This window comes from Octopus sinensis, linkage group LG7 (genome assembly GCF_006345805.1).
Source record: "Octopus sinensis linkage group LG7, ASM634580v1, whole genome shotgun sequence".
In the NCBI taxonomy this organism is placed as follows: domain Eukaryota; kingdom Metazoa; phylum Mollusca; class Cephalopoda; order Octopoda; family Octopodidae; genus Octopus; species Octopus sinensis.
This window is the reverse complement of record NC_043003.1, coordinates 82,096,997-82,117,724: the sequence shown is the minus strand read 5'-3', so window position 1 is coordinate 82,117,724 and position 20,728 is coordinate 82,096,997. Positions and strand designations below refer to the sequence as shown.

Below are 20,728 nucleotides of genomic sequence, written 5' to 3'. Positions count from 1 at the left end.
TGTTGATATAGAAACGTCTCGAAAACATTCTTGAAGTTATACATATATAAACAAATACTTCAAACATATATATGATTGTATAGAGGGTTCACACAGACCATAATATAAAAAAAGCAGAATATTTATAAAATATATTAGTTATGAAGCTGCATGATCTCAGTGATCAATTGTTTTTTTGTAAATGAAACTGAACATAATGTGCACACTTTCTTCTATGTGTGTGTAATTTTCGTGTGGTGTGTTTGGATATCTGTAGACATACATATAGGCATTTTGAATTTCGTCTTAAATTCAATAATTTAAGTTTACGTATACTATATTAAATATTTAAACTGAGTACAAGTTTTTATTCAAGATATGAATTACTTTTTCACTCAATGGAGTAAAACACATATGCAATTTACATGCATAAAAGTACAAGCGTATTCTTCTCCACGCAGTTAAAAACAAATTCAGGCCTTGTATACAAATTATACACAAAGTATATATATATATATGTATATATTAAAATTGGTGTAAAAATAAGGAGTGGGCAGTTCTGTTTGAAGCTATTTCTGAATATTTACAATGAGGAATTCCTTTGACGATAATATAAATATTGTCGATATTTTTGTATGTTCACTACTGTTTGATCGTTTAATAAATATTGTTTTACATGAAAGAATTCGCCTTATCTGAATATCCTGTATCGGAGAACAGCAGAAAAGGAAAAAGAAAATAATTTACCCAGTTTACACGTATTTTTGATCAGAAATGTGTTTCGGTGTCGTCGATGCGGAAGCCACAGACTAGATGCCTTCAAGTGAAGATGAATCACAATGAAAGTGGAAACTGATAATTGTTTCTTTCTTGGTTGTTTTAGTCTTCCATATTAATAATAAACGGAAAGTACCAATTTTGCATGGACATTTCTCAGTGTTAATATTCAACTCTGTAATCTTCATGATTTAATCTTATATCCAAACCAGAGTACAGCAAACGAATTTATAAATTATATCGATGTTACATTGAGACATTTCACAGATCATTTCTTCAGTACAGATATATAATGTTAAAAGCGACACTGATATTTTATGATTATTATATGAAATCTACGGGATGCGTATATAATAGTAGCTTAGTATCTTCAGTATAAATGTAAATTAAACTACTCCTGCGATATATATATATATATATATATATATATATATATATATATATATAATATATATATATATATATATATATATATATATGGATGCTTCTATTACACCATATATATATATATATATATATATATATATATATATGGATGCTTCTATTACACCATATATATATCTATATATATATATATATATATATATATATATATGCAGGGTGTGCGTATGTGTGTGTGACTGTATGTGCAGAAGGGCTTGTATATTCTGGTCCACAACCGAGGTACAAAAGGAAGAAATCCACAGAATAAAGTTAATATTAGCAACATATATTCCAACAGACTAGAAGACTAAATTATTAAAGAACAGACAAAATAAAAAAAAAAACAACAAAACAATAAGTACTTCATAGAGTACACCCAATTAAAATACAGAGATGAAACATAAAATTATATTAATTAAATGCCTATAAACTATCGAAGGGAAATATCAAATATTCCATAAAGCGGAACACAAAACATATCAAACCCGACTATAAATGTAAGATAATATTATACTTCCAAAAGAACAAAATTCAGCACCTCTTCACCACAACCATATTAATACGCATATGAATACAGCACAAACATATAAACTCAAGATCTAGTCAAGAATCCAGCTGTTACATCAACCGTATTAGTACAACATTAATTCGTAGTCTCACTGTACATTTACAAAATAACGTATCACACATCACATCAAAATTTTATTTTAAAAAGCAAGTAGAAGATAATACGTGCATAATCTCTAAAAATCTTCAAAAAAATTGTTTAACCATGGAAGCCATGCCCATATTGCACACAGTAGACATGTAAACAACACTAACATCAGAGTATTATAACGCGGAGCTGCTTGCATGAAAAACAAACGGTAAAACATTTGATCATAACAAAACAAAGCAACACATATCTCTTGACGTAGAATCCTATACAACTGACAGTCTTTAGCGGAAATGCATACATGGTTTCATTCGGTATATAAAAAACAATGCAGAAGCCAAATTTATCCTGTTTCTGAAAACGAAACTCTAGAGGTTTAGAATCGTTGAATGTTAACTTAGAAACTTTACCATGAGAAGCGATCTATAAAAGAAAATTAATAACAAAATGCGAAAATTCTAAATTAAACATGAACATAGTCCTGTATTTAATGAAATATATCTGTGTACAAATGTCTATCTGTCTATCTATCTATCTATCTATCTATCTATCTGAATGTATATATATATATATATATATATATATATATATAGAGAGAGAGAGAGAGAGAGAGAGAGATAGATAGATAGATAGATAGATAGATAGATAGATAGATAGATAGATAGATAGATAGATAGATAGATAGATAGATAGATAGATAGATAGATCAGTAAATTCTATGGAACCGTGTATGGATGATGATATACTTAAACTCATATGTTGGAGCATGGAATACCAACACATCAGCGATGTAAATAGCCTGAATTAGGAGCGAAATACTGAGTGTTTTATGAAAAAAATGTTAATAATTTATTAATTAGTATTTGGAGTGATTAAGTAGAATCTAAGATTGAGGAAATTAATGAATATTCTTTTATTAAAATTTCTACAAATGAAATCCTGGAGTTATTCATGTTATTGAAATAGGTTAACGCTGATTCTAATTTCAAATAAAGAATCATAATATTTACCTGGTACAGAGTCTAAGTCTTGTTTGTCCATGCCACGGGTCTCTATGGGCACTCTGTTTCGAAACACGAAGCAATTGTGGAATTTCTATTTTAGAAGTTCACTCATTAAAAAAAAATTCTTAATGAAGTCTATGTCACATTTGACTGTACAACCTTTCTAGAAAAAGTCCAGATCACATTTCTGTATACATTAAAACTAGCGTTTCGTGCATAGACATTATATTTACAGATACAAGAAACCTGATAGCAGTTGAAAATCTTGAATGTGCATGAGCTATTTTTACACTCATAAACTCCAGTCATTACAACATAGAGATTTTAAAGAAGTTTCTTAACAAATTACAAGGTATAAATGCACGGGGGAGGATACTGAATGCACAAAAGAGACATTTTATATTCATTTCCTTTACATTGCATATGTATTTAAAATAAATTGACTTATTTGTCATGTCTGGAATGGTATTGTGCTCTTTCATTTCACAGTGGGTTATTGAAATGTAGTAATATAATAACTTTTAAAATAATCATACATATCTGATGCAGATAATAAACATATTATATACATTGTAAACTTATTCAGAATTACAATAATTGAAATTCAACAAATTGATTACCGACTGTATTCTTTATTTCCCAAGAGACTGCAGGTATTCAGTCATGCACACGCACACGAACACACACATACGCACACATTAACTATATATGTGGGTTGCTGGAAAGGTATGTAGGCTGCACAAGATATTCCCATAGAAAGTGACCAAATGTTTATTTTTCAACATAGTTCCCCTTGCGGTCTACACATTTCTTCAATCTGTGTTATGATGCTTGGATCCCATTAGTGAAGTAGCTTTCATCGTGTTGATAAGAAAACTTCGTTAATAAAAATAAGACGTCATCGTCTCAGTGATTTTGCTTGCCAGCCTAGTGTTTTATGGTGTTGAGTGACAGATGATTGTGAAATAGGGCCAAATCAGAAGAAAAGGGAGGATGATCAACCAGTTCAAAGCCACAATTATTCACAATAGCCATTGATGTGTGCTGCAGCATTGTCCTCATGAATTAAGACCAATTACGTTAGTTTTCTTAGCCTTTGGTAACTGCTTCAGCAAGTTGGTATAACACACACCGTTGATGGTGTGGCCTTTTGAAGATAGCCAATAATTGCAATGACTTCTGTAATCCGAGAAGCTGGATCCAGCATCTTCCCTGCAACTGAAAAGACCCTGTCCTTCAGTGGAGCATATATGGAAGGGTGCTCCCATTGCATGGATTGTCTCATTGTCTCTTTGCCTCTTGTTCAAAGTAATGAACACAACATACATCCTGGCTTAGGAGACAGGAAAGGAAACCCGCTGTATCTGCCTGAAACAATATCAGAGTTTCCTGCTTCTGATCAGTTGTCACAGGGCCCACCAAGCAGACACCTGCGTCATACCAAGTTTATGGTGAAAAATATTCTCAGCTCATTCACAGGATATGCTATAGGATTGACTATTTGATTTCTATTAAATCACCAGTCCTCCATCACCATGTGGTGGACAAGATCAAAGTTTTCCTGGGTGGTGGCAAATGCAAGACGTCCAAAACTAGGCCCAAATTCAAGATCTTGCCTCCTCCTCCTAAATTTCACCGTCCATTGTGCACAGTCATCCCCTAATATAGCATCCATATCAGCATGAATGCCCTTGGGGGATTAAACCATCTTTCTGGAGATATTTGATAGCACCACGATGTCAAATATTATCCATTTTTAAGAGAAGTTACAACTAGTTACATTTGAATTCTTGTTTGAACAGCTAGTTATCAATGTGCCGGGAAAGAAATGATGCAGTTATTAATGAGAAGTGTTGAAATTAATGCATGAAAAATTTCACAGCTATATCCTCGCTCGTTCCTAGTCAGCCTATGAGCTTTTCGACCAACCCTCTTAAAAGGCTAAAAAGGAAGAACAAAGTCACACAGACCTCAAGAAACTTTAATTTTGTTTAAGCTTTTGCAGACTCCACCGATTGAAACGAAACACAGGTGGTATAGCACAATCTTTTCCCTTTTGTTACCTGTATAGTTGTAATTATGCTCGGTAGCGACTATGACAAATTCAGGTTTTGATTTGGATTAAAAAGAAAAAAACTTTATAAATTGTTATCCTTTTGCTTTCCTTATTGATAATTTTCTACCTCTATTTTAGAAACAGGTAATACCTTGAATTTCCTTTTCGCATGATTATTTTGGCTTTCACTGTAAATAATATTTCTAATAAATGTATTTGTGATTTCTTTTTCCTGTACCCTGACACGTCTCTTAATTTTGTTTATATTTTTATCGATATATTTCTTCTTGCGGTGTGAATATTTAATGAAGTAAAGAAAATGTTTTGTTGTATGGTCCATATTTGTATTACCATTAACTTCTTTCCAAGTTGTGAACCTTTTAAATTATTCTGTTTACTCATATCACATGTTCCATACAAACACACGCACGCGTACTCACACACACGCACATACAGAGAAAGAGAGAGAGAGAGAGAGAGAAGAAACTCGTCATATATCATTTACCATAACATGCATCTTTTCAAGAAGTTGTATCGAGTTTTAATAATCTGTAACTCCTTAATAACCAAATGTGAATTTTGTGAGAATAAATGTAAAGTTTCTCATATTGTCTTTGCCTTCATAGTGAAATTTCCTTCATAATTTTGAGATCGAGTTTTCTTTTGAATTGATTATGGCATTAAACAGCGAACTTTTCGTATTATCTGTCTTTCGATGAATTTTTATAGTTCTTCAACTCGTTTCATTTAGATCACTTTACAACTATTTTGTGTATCTATAAAACTTGCCATATTAAAAGGAATATTTCTCTTAATATGGGATGGATTGCAATGTATAATGTTTCAGTACCAGTTCGTATTGCAAATCAGTTGTAATAATGCCATGTTGCTAATTTAAAAAATTTCCAGAAATGGAAATTCCTTTCCTTCAATTTCCATTGTGAATTGCGGCGATTTAATGAATCATTCTGTTGCTCTTATTTTCATTCCCGATTATGAGTCACGAAGCAATATCTTCCAAGTTACTTTAAAACGGAGTTGGAAATGTTGCTACAAATAATTCAAGATCGAGATTACATTTTTTTCTTCTAAAATACCATTACTAGTGTTCCAAAGTTACATCTGATTTTTCGTGCCTAGTGAGACACTTTTATTTAAAGGTAATATTTGTTATCAAACAAGGAATAGTTTGTTTTCTTAAAAATAGTCATAATCCCTCTGCTATGAATTCATGAGCATTATTTATGGTCATTTGCAAATGCGTAATTACACAGAATTACAATCGTTACACAAGGGAAAGCATCAGACTAATAGGATCGTTCCTATATTTACTTTTTCTGCCATGTGGTTTTATTATCTATATCATCGCTGATAAAACATACCGCCGATTTGCTTAATGGTTTTCATATAATATATTGTAATTTACTCAATCTTTGGAGGCTCGATGTACGTCTTACAAAAATCGGACATAATTTTAATTCAGATGGTTTGAGAATCTTCACCTTTGATGCATGTTCGTCAGTAAACTTTTGAAGTTTCATTAGTTTATAAAAGTTGCTCGTTTTACATCAAAATAAATTAAATGTTTCAAAACATTTTCGTTAAGCTGCTTTTGGATTCGCCATTTAATTTTTCAATTTTTCTTCCAATTCTTTCCACTCTGTCTTCTTATTCTACGTGCTTTGGAAAAAGGGCTCTCAAATATTAGCGTGTCTAGTATTATACTACCTTTCTTTATTGGTCTGTTTCATAGTAGATTCTGTACTTATATGCTGGACTGATTTGTTTTATGGCACAGTAATACAATTTTATTCGGTCTGCCGGAGTAGTATCAGGTCTGTTTGGTTGGTTTTGTTTGTAAACGTTTTCTGATATTTGAAATTTGTTTTGATATAGTTTATTGAACTTCCGCCCCGTTTTATTACTTTGCATACAAAAGAATACAAATTGTCGTCCTTTGACTATTTTTTTCATTTAAATAGTAAACTGTTTTCGTGCCTAGTGGAGACACTTTTATTTGAAGGTAATATTTGTTATCAAACAAGGAATAGTTTGTTTTCGCAAAAATAGTCAAAATCCTTCTGCTATGAATTCCTAGGCATTATTTGTGGGCATTTGCAAATGCAGAATTACATAGTATTACAATCGTTACACAGAGGAAAATTTTTTTGTTGAGGTTGGCCACATCATATTAATCGGATCGTTCCTAAATTTACACTTTCTGGCATATGGTCTTATTATCTTTTAAATAATAATATGTTACGGTGTGTACTCTTGTTGTGAAGTAGCGTATTTTTGAAACTTTTTTTCTGTACATATAGTTCTAACAATCACATATTTTTTGATCCCAGTATTTAATTAGATTTTCTTTCTGTAATGTAGTTTCTCCTTTCGGTTTAATATTTTTTTGAAGTCTTTTTCCTTTCGTGTTGAGTTACTGTTTTATGGCGTCAGATTTGATAAACTTATGTTTGAATTCAGATATTCAAAACCAGAGGAGTGGTTTTCGTTTTAAACTCTTGAAAGGTGTGAATTATTCTCATTTTAGTTTCTTCGTTTGGTTCTGATCTTATATGCTTGCACGGAATTTCTCAAGTAAAATACCTTGATCTCATTTTTGTATTTTCGTGTGTAACTGTTAGATTTTCGTTCTTGAATATCTTCCAGTACGCGTTTATTCAGTTTGTAATTTAATAATCTGTTCTACATCTTAATCTAGTCCCCATTTTATACACGCCGCATGTTCAAAATTAATTTCCTTCTAGTGATTAAGTTTAGTCTGTACATTGCAGTGTCCCGCCGTTGCTGTTATAAATAACAGCTGTGAACAGAGCTTCTGTAGCGTCAGTGATGCCACAGTGCTATAATGATTTGCACTGGTTTGTAATAACTGGTTTGTTTGTTTTTATATTTCCCAAATTGCTGAAGTGAATTGCATTTGTTTATAAGTGTCATCGATTTATTCGAAAATTCCTCGAATGCTATTTCACTTGCGGTCAGTTTACAAGATTGCATAAATTAACAAATAACTTTCATGAACACGTCTGATTCACAAAAGTAACGAAAGAAAATATTCTTCCATTTCAGCCATTTCGATACGTAAGGAAAATGATATTAAAACAGATCTTCGCTGAAAATACACGGACACGCATCAATGCTTAGTGTATAAATTTTATCATTTATAACTTTAGTAAGAGAAATACCTTACTTAATATACTCAGACGCTCACATGCAGCAGTGACAGATTCCAGTAGACGCCACCACTGGAAAAAGTTTTTAAATACACATCTAGAAATATAAATATATGTAAAACTTAATACGTAATTCTATGACAAATGCAAAAGCAAACCCCAATCATAGAATTATGAATAAACTGGTTCTATACTTAAGAAGTGAGGAATTATGTACATTATTTATATTATTTACATTCGACGGATATTAGTTCTCATATTGTTTGTTGTTAACACAACATATCGGCAGATATACCCTCCAGCCTTCTTCGGGTGTCTTGGGGAAATTTCGAACCTGTGGTCCCATTCCTAAGGTGTTTTTCGAGTATATGAGTATATATATATATATTTGTTGAAATGGAAAGATGAATTTTCTTGTTACAGATTATTCAAAAGTTTAACCGATACCTGGGTAGCAAAAATCACAGCAGAAAAAAACACGGTTGGAGATAAGACCATATGGTGTTGCAACCGTGCGTTGGTGCGGATAATTGAAGTTTAATATAATTAGTGAATGGAAGAAATGGAGTTGAACGAAGATTGTACAGAATTCCTTTTATTACATTCTACAAATGTTTCACAGGCCACAATTTTCCAAATTCTGATTAAAAGCTGAAGAGAAAGCTGCAATATGGTATCCTTATTTAATCAGAATTTGGAAAATTGTGGCCTTTGAAACATGTGTAGAATGTAATAAAAGGAATTCTGTACAATCTTCGTTCAACTCCATTTCTTCCATTCACTAATTATATATATATATATATATATATGTGTGTGTGTGTCTGTGTGTGTGTGCTTGTGCCCTTTGAAAACGTCCTGATGTGAATTCGTGTGATGAAACAGATATTGTCATAATTCGGGGAGGTTACATTTTGCCATTCAACGTGACGCTCTATATACTGTTTTTTCACAGCAGCTTTCTAATTATTATCGTTCATATTGTAGTGACTTTAATCTGAAATCTTTCGTTGCACATACTTTGCCCTTTTCTACGGCATTCCATCCCACATGTCTCCTCACGGGCAGTCGTTGAATCGGTCACATAATGTGTGACAGAAGATTTAAGACAAAGAAAAATAAATAAATAAATTAATAATAATAATAATAATAATAATAATAATAATAATAATAATAATAATAATAAGCGTGAAGTATAGTGGGGGGCTGGCAGAAACGTTAGCACGCCGGGCGAAATGCTTAGCAGTATTTCGTCTGTCTTTACGTTCTGAGTTCTAAATCTGCCGAGGAAGACTTCACCTTTTATCTTTCCGGGGTCAATAAATTAAGTACTCATTTGCGTACTGGGCTCGATCAAATCGACTGGCCCCTCCCCGAAAATGTCGGGTCTTGTGCCTAGAGTAGAATGGAATAATAAAGGTGAAGTGATAAAAACTATATAACGTGGGTGTTTAGTTGGCACAAAAAATGACCATCCCCAAATAAATAGAATATATATATATATATACTCACGCATGTATAGATGTGTATGTTTGTGTGTGTGTGTGCGGGTGTGTGTACATATGTATACATTTCACACATATATGATTATATGCGTTACATTCAATAGTACATAATGTAATCAGAGTAAACGAACATTTGAAAATGAATGTAGCTATGGCTACATGCTTCATTATTTCAGTTATGAGATACATAAGTCTAGCAAAGACTGTTATATTCTATTCTTAAGTAGATACTTGATTTTTAGCATATAAGCGAAATTGTCATAACTATTCTATTTCTAAAAAGCTTTAATAGGATTCCTTGCAATTATATTAGGAAGCATAATCAAAAATGATTACCGAATAGAGACGTATAATAGTCTTGAAATTCACCGAGAAGAATAACAGTACAGCATCTACAAATGTTTCAGACATTTATACCAAAGTTAATTATACTATGGAAAATGAACAAATTCTAGCTGGAGAAAGCACCAGACAGCTAGCAATCTGTTATACGAAGGCAGTCATATCATCCTAAACTAGAAAACATCAGAGCAGAACATGATGTTGTCTCACATAAAAAAAATGAAAGTGAAATAAAGAAAAAGCTTGAGTTGGACAGCAGATCAAGAAACAAACTTAGCTTTTAGGATATAACTATTTGATAAGCAACGCCTTATTTTTAATCGATGTTAGAGCCTTCTTACAATAGGTATTAAGCAAAAGTTAAGAAAAATCAATCAAGAACTATGCTGGTTTCAGTAGTCTGGCTATGAATTTTAACCTTTTAAGGTTTACTTTTTCTTTATATTTTAAAATTTGAAGTGTTAGACTGTTGATTTCTTGAAAGAAAACTTGGGTGTACCAAGACAGAGTATTGTACTTGTGATCACCCTATACGATGAGAAATATGATAGGTTTGTGTGTTTGAGTGTATATTCACACACACACACACACGTGCACACACAGGTATACATACACTCATATATATCTATCTATCTATCTATATATATATATATATATATATATATATATATATATATATATATATATATATATTATATATATATATATACATATATATACATATATATAAGGGTAAATAAGTAATAGTTTAAAAAAACAGCAACAATTATTCACGGGTAGATTTCGGTATGTAAATATAACCATTATCGGTAGGAACGTTTTTAAAAAAAAGTTATTTGTAGAAAATAGAAATAGACAGTCTTTGACTGCTATTTCTAATTTTTTCGGTATGTGGCTAAGCAACCTTTTGCCTGTCCCTTTATATATATATATATATATATATATATATATATATATATATATATATCTTATGATAAAAGGCAGATTTTCTCTGCCTGTTCCCATGTTTCTTTTTAATACAATTCTACAATATAGAATTTCTTCAATTGGAATTTACCTATGATTTTTCCAAGTAGATTCGATTGGGTCATGGCATGTAAAGTTTTTTTCAATTTGACCCCCAATTAAGCAAAAATTCGAGAAAACTCAATATTTTGGTTCCTCGTCAGTGAAACGTTGTTGTGTTGCATTTGTTAAATAATTGTAAACCGTAATCTTCCCCTTACGGAGAAGGGGCTTTGGTTATTGTTTAAAAATTGAATTGTGTCCCTGTTTGGGGAAATTGACAATATTTTCACCGTCTTTACGGAAGCATTTTTGTTAAAATGCCTTCGATAGAAGAAAGTCCAAAAATGAATTTCGCTGCAGCCGTACACTTCTATACAAGATGGAGGACAAGATCCAATTGATCGAAATTGTAAGAGACGGGCCAACAATTCCAGTCTGATATATATTTTGAGTATTGTTATCACTAGCGATATCAAGATATAACTTTGTATTTTGTATTTTATGTGTAGATGTATATATATAGATGTACATGTAATATGTACACATATATATATATACACTTATATACATGCATAATATATCTATTATCTGTGTATATCTACCCATACACACATGCGCACACACACACATACATAGGGGCAGGTGTGGCTGTGTGGTAACAAACTACGTTCGAAGATACTGTACTTGATATGGGCGGTAGTGCCTTGCCGGTCTATGTCCTACCTTCAACAAACCGGGAAGGCACAAACACTCTGTCTTCACATTTGCTGCGTGAGACATGTTTTAATGTTGACGAGCTTGCCGAGTACATAGCCGACTATGAGCCAAAGCTCTTTCCAGAACAGAAGTTCGCTTACAACTCCGTTATTAATTCAGTCCAGGCCAAAGCTGGGGGGATTTTTTCCCTGGACGCTCCTGGGGGCACTGGGAAAACTTTTGTCAACAAATTAATATTGGCTGAGATTAGGCGAACACAAGGCATTGCCCTAGCTGTGGCATCATCTGGAATTGCGGTTACTTTGTTGCCAGGCGGCAGGACAGCTCACTCCACTTTCAAGCTCCCGCTTGACTTAGCGTAGACTGAGACACCAAATGGCAACATCAGTAACAGCTCCGATCAGGCAGAAGTTTTCAGACGATGCAAGCTTATCGTTTGCGATGAATGCACGATGGCCCACAGATGTGCTCTTCAGGCACTAGATAGATCTCTCAGAGACATCAAACATTCTTCAGCTCCTATGGGAGGCATAACACTTCTTCTTTCAGGTGACTTCCGACAAATACTTCCCGTTATTCCCAAAGGGACTCGAGCTGGTGCAGTAAGTGCGTGTCTTAAGTCATCCACATTGTGGTCACTGGTGAAGACTCTCAAACTTCACACCAATATGCGTGCTCATATACGACGTGATATCACATCAGCAGCATTTTATCACACCCTCCTTGCACTTGGCGAAGGCAAAATACCAGGGGATGAAAATGGTAATATTGCCATCGATTCCATTTGTACCATTGTTAAAACGCCTTCTGATCTCAGAGATGCAGTGTTCCCAGATCTACAAGCTAATTATCAGAATATGGATTGGATTGGCCAAAGGGCTGTTCTGGCCCCGAGGAATAAAACTGTTCACCATATTAATGATGAAATGCTAAAACCCATACCTGGGGATGTCTATGTATATAAGTCTATCGATACAACTCCTGACCCAGAGGACGTCATCATCTATCCAATAGAGGTACTCAATTCCTTTGAGCCCCCCCCCCCCGGACTACCACCACACATTCTCAAACTTAAAGTTGGTGCCCCTATAATGCTCATTAGAAATTTGGTTCCCCCAAAACAATGCAATGGCACACGTTTCATCGTTAAGTCCTTATCTCCCAATCTGATTGAGGCCACCATTATCACAGGGTGCGGTCGAGTCAATGTTGTGCTCATACCTAGGATGCATCTTTTCCCATCAGGAGCAGACCTAACTTTCATATTTCTGAGGTCCCAGTTCCCAGTAAGGCCATGTTTCGCCATGTCAATTAACAAAGCGCAGGGTCAAACACTTTCTGTGGTGGGAATACATTTGGGAGAGTCATGTTGATCTCATGGTCAGCTTTATGTTGCCTGCTCGCGTGTCGGCAGCAACAGTGATGCTTTCGCATTCGTTCCACAACGAAAAACAAAAAAGCATTGTGTACAAGGAGGTTTTATAGGATTACTACGTTTCATCATTTTCGAACACGCTAGTATTTCACTTACATACGACTCTCTTTTATGATAGCATTTACATTTTTAGGCGTTTCATGACCTTAATTCACACTTAACCAACACCTGTCCTTCACTCACCTCTATTTCTATCCATTCATCATCAAACCACCAGCCTCATCTTCTATATCCAACGTACATGACACATCTACCCCCTACATCTACACTCTCACTGTTAAAGTTTACATAAGCGACAACACGATCGCAACATACACTTTGGAAACCAAGCAACAGATCATTTTATACAACAGCAAATTTAATCATAACGCCCATCAATGAAAACATCTCCACCACTGTGTTGTGATTCATCTATTAAGCACCACTACAGTCTTGCCGGTCTGACATATGGTGAGTAGATGCTATTGTTCTATATTTTATAAATTACCCACATTTACTTACCCATGCTTCATTCCCCTCTTGCCTACATAGGGCATTCATTCTCTTTTAACAAAGCATGAAGTTTTGTAACAGCACATCCGCTGCCGTTCGTGGAAAACGAAGATACCCTATTCACCTACGAATGTTTTACACCGCCTTCCACGACTTTCAAATTCTTACAATTATGAGAACAATAACATGGCTCTTTTCAAGACAATCTCGCATTCAATTCTTACACCATTCAACGAGAGGGTAGGTACCCCTTTACACGGCATTCTATACGCTTACAAATACATTCATTCGCCGTAAACTTATATCAATATTTGCCTGAATAATCATCATAATTCAGTGCAATCATTAACAGTACTTTCAAGCAATTCAGCCCCGAGCAACGCCGGGCAATTCTGCTAGTATATATATATATATATATATATATGTATATATATATGTAGGTAGATATATCTATATAAATGATTCATTCATCGACGGGGGTAGACGACTCATACTTTAGTTCCTTGCCAACGTATATGCGTATGTCTGTATGTTATTATGTATTCGCGTGTTTCTGTATACTTGTAAATGTGTGTGTGTGTGTGTGTGTGTGTGTAATGCCATTATATTAATATTCATGGAATTGTTATTTTGGAATTTTGAAATAAGTTTATATATTATGCAAAGCGCACATTAATAATTATTTATAATGGAAACCTAATAGCAATCAGTTTTGAAAACATTTTATATTTCTATTTAGTTCATACATTAGAAGACAATACACTCCTAGTCCATAAAGCAAAATTTGAAGAAGAAATTATATCAATTTGCACCTAACAAAATGCATTTGAATATCATTTTATATCTTCGCGTATTAAGAAGGAAAATATGATTTGTTGTATCGTATGCAATACGCTTGGAAAGTAACCATTAAATTAAAGAACTATCAAACTTTAATGCTTACTAAAGTCTCACGTTTGTTATTACTAAAGCTTCCATCTTCTTATTACACATCATTTTTTCTCTATCTTAAACAAATATTTAAGAAATATTTAAACAAATACTTAAATCTATTAAGTGCTAAAATATAGATAAATTAAGGATGGTAAAACAGTCCCTGTACACCGATTTCATATTACCAGAAATATTATAAACACAAGCAGATATAATGACATACATATTTCATCATTTAGCAATATTTATATAAACAGTAAAAGCTATGAGTTACTTTAAAAAAGAATAAGAGTTTTGTGCAAAGGAACATCTCAAAATAATGCATAGTTTGTATTATTACGCAGAAACACTTCCTGACAAATAACGCTGCAACCTTGTTGCATAATATACATTTGATACCTTATAATTGAATGAGATTCTGAATGTGATATTAAATATGCATGGTTAGAAATCTTGCAATACATTTATGTGTATAATATATATTTATAGTATTGATGATTTCGAAGTTTCTACCTACTTTGCCTTTAACGGATAAGCAGTTTAAACAGGCCGAAATTTTGTATTACTGTCAAAACTGCTCTTGTTAAACAATAATAAATGTGTACTTTGCAAATTTGAGTGATTTTGAAATTCAATTATAAGTCGACCTACAACCGGTTATCTATATAAATTGATATAGAGATTGATAAGTAAATAGCTACATATGAATGCATACATATGTACGCACATCTGTATATATGTATGTAATCAAATCATATATGTAAATGTTTTTTTTATATTTGCGTTTCTAAGCGTTTCTGTGTAATAATATAAACGATGCATTCATTTGAGATGTTCTTTTGCACAAAACTCTTTTTCTTATACATATATATATATATCTGACCACTTAACCAATCTTACGAAGCATAACTCAAACTCGAGATCAAGTATGCGTTTACACCATTTGGTCAATTTATTTGTCAATAAAGGTCGTTTGGATTTATGTGTCTGTATTTAAAAAGAGTAGCTCAAACATTCCCCATCGGAACACAGCTCCAGCCAAAAGGTTCATAAATGGAGGCACATCTTTGCTAAGCTGATCGATAAGACACTGTCATGATTGAAGAACACACCAAGAAGGAATCCGGCAATTCAATGACCCCCGATTCTACTTCATGATACCAAACGATTACACCAGCTACCACTAGAAGCAAGTGTTCCGCACTGATCTTCAACCTATCCGTTCTGTCTCCTTTCCAACCACTACCACAACCTCAATGTCATATCTCATCTCCACTATCTGCTTCCTACTCAAAATTCCCAAAGCAGACAATGTGAGCCAGCCTATAGTGTCCACATGTAACTGGACTACTGACCTGTCATTGTACCGTGCCAAATCCTCATCTCACATCAATGCCTGACCCTCGCGCATTGCATTAATGATATCAAACACGACTTAAACCTTGTTCTCTTTTACTCTTTTCGACCATGAACATTAAATCACATATGTATGTATGAGAATGTATGCGTAGATGTCTGCGCTTACGTGTGTGTATGTGTGTGTGTGTTTATAGGTTAGCACAATTATTGCACATGTTCCAGGTGACTTACATATACTACTTTACCATTTCAAAATGTATGTAATGTCACTAAGTAACTGCAATGGAAGATTGGGGTTCCAACCAGGCCTTTTGCAATATTGTTAAAGCCAGAAACTTTTCAGCATTCTTCGTATTTAACAAAAATGAAGTAGGATTTTAGATTTTTCTTAATATATAAAACCGATACATCACATCAATATATATATATACATATATATATATATAAATAAATATATATATATATATATATATATATATATACATATATACATATATACATATATATATATATAATATATATATATATATAATATATATATATATATACATATATATATATATATATATATATTATATATATATATATATATATATATACAGAGAGAGAGAGAGAGAGAGAGATGAATAGATAGATAGAGAGTGAAAAAAGGCAGGAGAGGATGAAAGAGCTGAGAAGAGACTATATGACTTATAGCACTGGATGAAGCGAATCTTACCTCTATTTACCATATTTTTAAAGTTTGATTTGCAAAGTAAAGGATTTTTCAAGAAAGTTTTAAGCAGGAATTAGAAACTTGAAATGAATGATAAGTAAAAATATAAGTTTCAGTGCTCTAAATTAAGTAAATTCAAAATAAAGTTTATTTATTTGTCTTTCACAGGTATAGCTGGGAAAATAATCTTGCATATCATAGCATTTTTCAGTTTAAATAAGTTTATTTCAATTATTGGAAGCAAATCTTTGCCTAAAATATTTTCAGATGTTCCAGTGCTATTGGATATTTAATTAGGCACAGTAGCATAAAAAGAAAACGGGTAATACACACACACACACACACACACATATGTATATGTTACTCCTAAAAAAGAAAAGGAAAGGAAGGAAGACGTTATTGTAAAGGGAGATCGCAAAAATATTATGTAGCGAACAAGTAATTCTAAACATTAATAACCACCGCTAATGTTCAAATTAATTCAGCATTAATAAATTTACTGGTGAGTGAAATTAATGGCAAAAATCCAATTATACGTAGTGATGAAGTGTCGTTGACTTTATGGGTGATATATTTTTCTGCAGAAATTATCTTTAAGAACATTCATGTTGTAAATCTTCAGGATTTTGTATTTTCTTTTTTTAAGTTGGGATATTTCCCGACGAAAATATTTCATATGGTGAGACAATAAATCGTTTTGCAATTCTATGAAAACTCTTAGAGAATAGGTAATAGCTTCTATACGAGAAAAGATATAAGATTGTTTTAATGTTAGATTAAACCAATGCTTTAAGATAGGTCTCATGCTGTTAATCACGAACACTAGTAACTATGCGTGCAAACGTCTATTTCGTCTTTTGAGAAAGAAAAATTTAAAGGAACTTAGTCAATAAAGATATACGTAAGCGTTTTTCTTTATTTCTCTTTCGTTCTCTTTATCTATTCCCGTCTGTCATTTTCTGTCCGTTTGTCTATCTGTGTCTTTTTCTATACCTGTAATAATGCGTGTATGTGAATACCATTTTTTATCGTCACTGTACCCAAATACTCATATGGGGACACATTCACGCAAGCACGCTCTTACACTAGCTCAGCTAGCTCAGACCCACAGTTACACATTTCTGATTATATATATTTTAATAATGTTAATACATTTGTTTTTATTTTGTATCCACGAATATACTGACTTATTCATACACCAGTGTGCTTCTCTATGAACTTAAAAAGACAATTTCAACATATTTTCTATGTAAGTCGAATAAACCCATTACGAAAGTGATTTTTCATTTTAGTTTCCAAACATTCTGTCAGTTATACGCTTAAATAAATAGTCAGTTCAATCCAGTTTGGTTTCGCTTTGATATCTTGTAAAGGAAACGCATAATGGGTGCACTAGTGTAATATGTTAAAGTTACAAATATTTGTTGGTTTATTACTGTCATTATTATTACTTATTATTGCCTATGGTATGATTTGGAGGTCCAAAGTTCAAAAGGAAACCAGTGTAACATTTAGAAATATTGAATACCAAATTCAGGCCTTTGAGTATTGTAGTGTCCATGTGTTAAACTGCGATGGATAATTGAAATGAAATGCGTTTTATTTAGCTAGTATTTTTATTGAAATAAAATCTGAAATATGAGTACACCAATAATAAAACATGGCCACTGGGGCATCACCGAAGACAACGTCTTTATATAGTTTATCAAGGGAACGTCGCTTTAATGGAGAGAGATATTTATAAAGTGTGATATAAAATTGTAGAATAAAGAAGTAAACAACAATAGAAAGGAAGAGCGACCTAAATGAGTGACTGGTAGCTATTTTGCATCTATTGATGATTCAATATATATTCTGTTCTGCCCTGACAATGATCAAAATTAAAAGAAAATTATATGAAATAATACAAGGTATAAAGAAAATGAATCATATCAAATCAAAGCTTTTTGGCACCCAATAAAAGTGTTAAAACAGAAATAACAAAATATACTTACAGGTTTAGGAAAATTGATATTTGTCCGAATAACACGGTGGTTAATAGCCATTATTGGTCGTGAATTAGTTTGAATACTATGTAATGGCCGATGTTTGTTTTTTGTGTAAATCGTTCGAAGTGTCATAAGCTATAAGGGAAAGAAAAAGAATGCATTTAAAGTGACAAAATAACAATCAAGATGTAATTATGCGATTAATCAAAATTTTAAAAAATATCGTTCAAATTATACACTTATTGCGGTATAGCTGAAGTTATATTCCTAACCTGCTTCCAGAAACCAAATAAGTGAAGCGAGGAAGCAAATTGACTGTGTTCTACAGCCATTGACACAAATGCTTCCCTTTGTAACACGTATCAAAATATTCCATAAATAATAAAATAACTGCAAAGAGTTATCAGTTCCCTCATAATCAATGTAAAGATGGGATATATGTTGGGCAAAATATAATTCTCTCTCACTGAAAATATTAAACTTTCAGTCTCGTTTGTCTATTTCTTTCCTCTCTGTTTTTCTATCTACGTGCTCCCGGGCCTGTCTGCTGCATCTGTCGTATGTATTTTCTGAATTGACAGCAGCTAGGGGTAAATACAATAAAATGTACCAGATATGTTACCATTTGAGATAAAATATATGCATTTAAGAGAATTTAATTTTATTTACCCATATCTAAGATATGGGTCAAATATAATGAGTATTGTATTTCCGAAATCTTTAAACTGCTAAGAAATGACTATATCATTCATTTCCACATCTGATAATTATAAATAAAAAGGAAAATATATATGTATTAATCATATTCATCACTTCGGGGCGCTTCCCGTTATTAGTAAAGATAATTAACTTAAATAAGAAAAGGGATACCTATTCCTAGGCGCTGACATTTGTTTCTGTCACTCAACTACAGTTATGAATAAGTGGATGCCCTTCATATCAGGAGAACTCTAAACTACATTCGGTAAGAGTGACATAAATTTAGCGAACAAGCGTCCATAAGATATCCAACTTCTCCAAATCTGAAGACAATATGTCCATTTAGAATGCTGAAAGATCATATTATTGTTGCCTACTTAAATAACTGTTTGACTAAAGGCTTAAACTAAAGTCACATGTATTGCACCTTCGTAATTTCTAAGCTTCATTCAAACAAGTGCAAGCTACATTTTTGGCACATGACCTGCAGTTCCACGGGAAGGAGAAAGTCGATAACATCAACCTCAATGTTCGACTGGTGATTATTTTGTCGATTCCGAAGTGATGAAATGCAAAATCGACCTCGGTAAGCATTTCAATTCAAAACATAAAGTCGGCAGAAGAATTGAGATACAGCAGTATTTTGCTGTAATGTTAAGTTCTGAATGTGGCACAGGACCTGCAGTTTTGGGGGAGAGGTAAGCCGCTTACATGGACCGCATTTTTCAACTATTACATATTTTATTGCCTGTAAAATGATGAAAGGTAAAGCCTGGCTCGGCAGAATTTGAAATCAGAACGAAAAGACGACCGAAAAAATAAGATGCAGTTAAATTTATTTATGTTCAGTAATAATGACAATTTGTCTTTTTCTAAGGTTGAATTTGTATGCAGGTGTAAAATCAGAACAGGTTAGTTTACATTAAAGATACTATAATTATTTTACCTTCATCCCCCAATATATTTACAACACCCGTCATTAACGTCATAATCTTGATTAATAGATGCTTTGTTCCACGTTTCCGTATTATAATAACTTCTCATACACTTGGTAATAATTGTATCACTGGAAATGATGTTGCCCTTAACCGTTCTCACTTTAATGGTTTATAAAGCCATGCACTGAAAGCTATGCAATGTGAATTTTCATCTTAAATATAATTTGTTACTCTAGTTTCAATAAGATGTATTCTCTAGTCTGCTGATGTCTTCTCGTCTATACTAAAACTTCTACATCTCTGCATTAAAGTTTTCACTTATGTATATGCACATACAAGCGCTCGCACATATTAAAGCATGAACTTGGAACAATTCTTTGGCATTTTTCCGCATAACATATGGTTCATTCTTTAAAATAATGCATTATTTTAATTCTCTGTCTGAAGAATAGCCAACAAGAGGTTTTTACATATTTTACATGTTTTTCTACATTTATACCTAGGTAACTCCTACT

The 20,728-nt window shown here is 32.9% G+C and overlaps 1 protein-coding gene across 1 annotated transcript in view; it reads right to left on the bottom strand.

The window, feature by feature from the left end:
- The window catches only part of LOC115214031 (carbonic anhydrase-related protein 10-like), a 613,696-nt gene that overhangs the window by 159,409 nt on the left and 433,559 nt on the right, over window positions 1–20,728 (bottom strand). Inside the window, exon 8 of the mRNA XM_029783053.2 lies at window positions 18,583–18,711. Coding sequence (XP_029638913.1) covers window positions 18,583–18,711 — 129 coding nt within the window. The remainder of the gene's footprint in view (window positions 1–18,582; window positions 18,712–20,728) is intronic.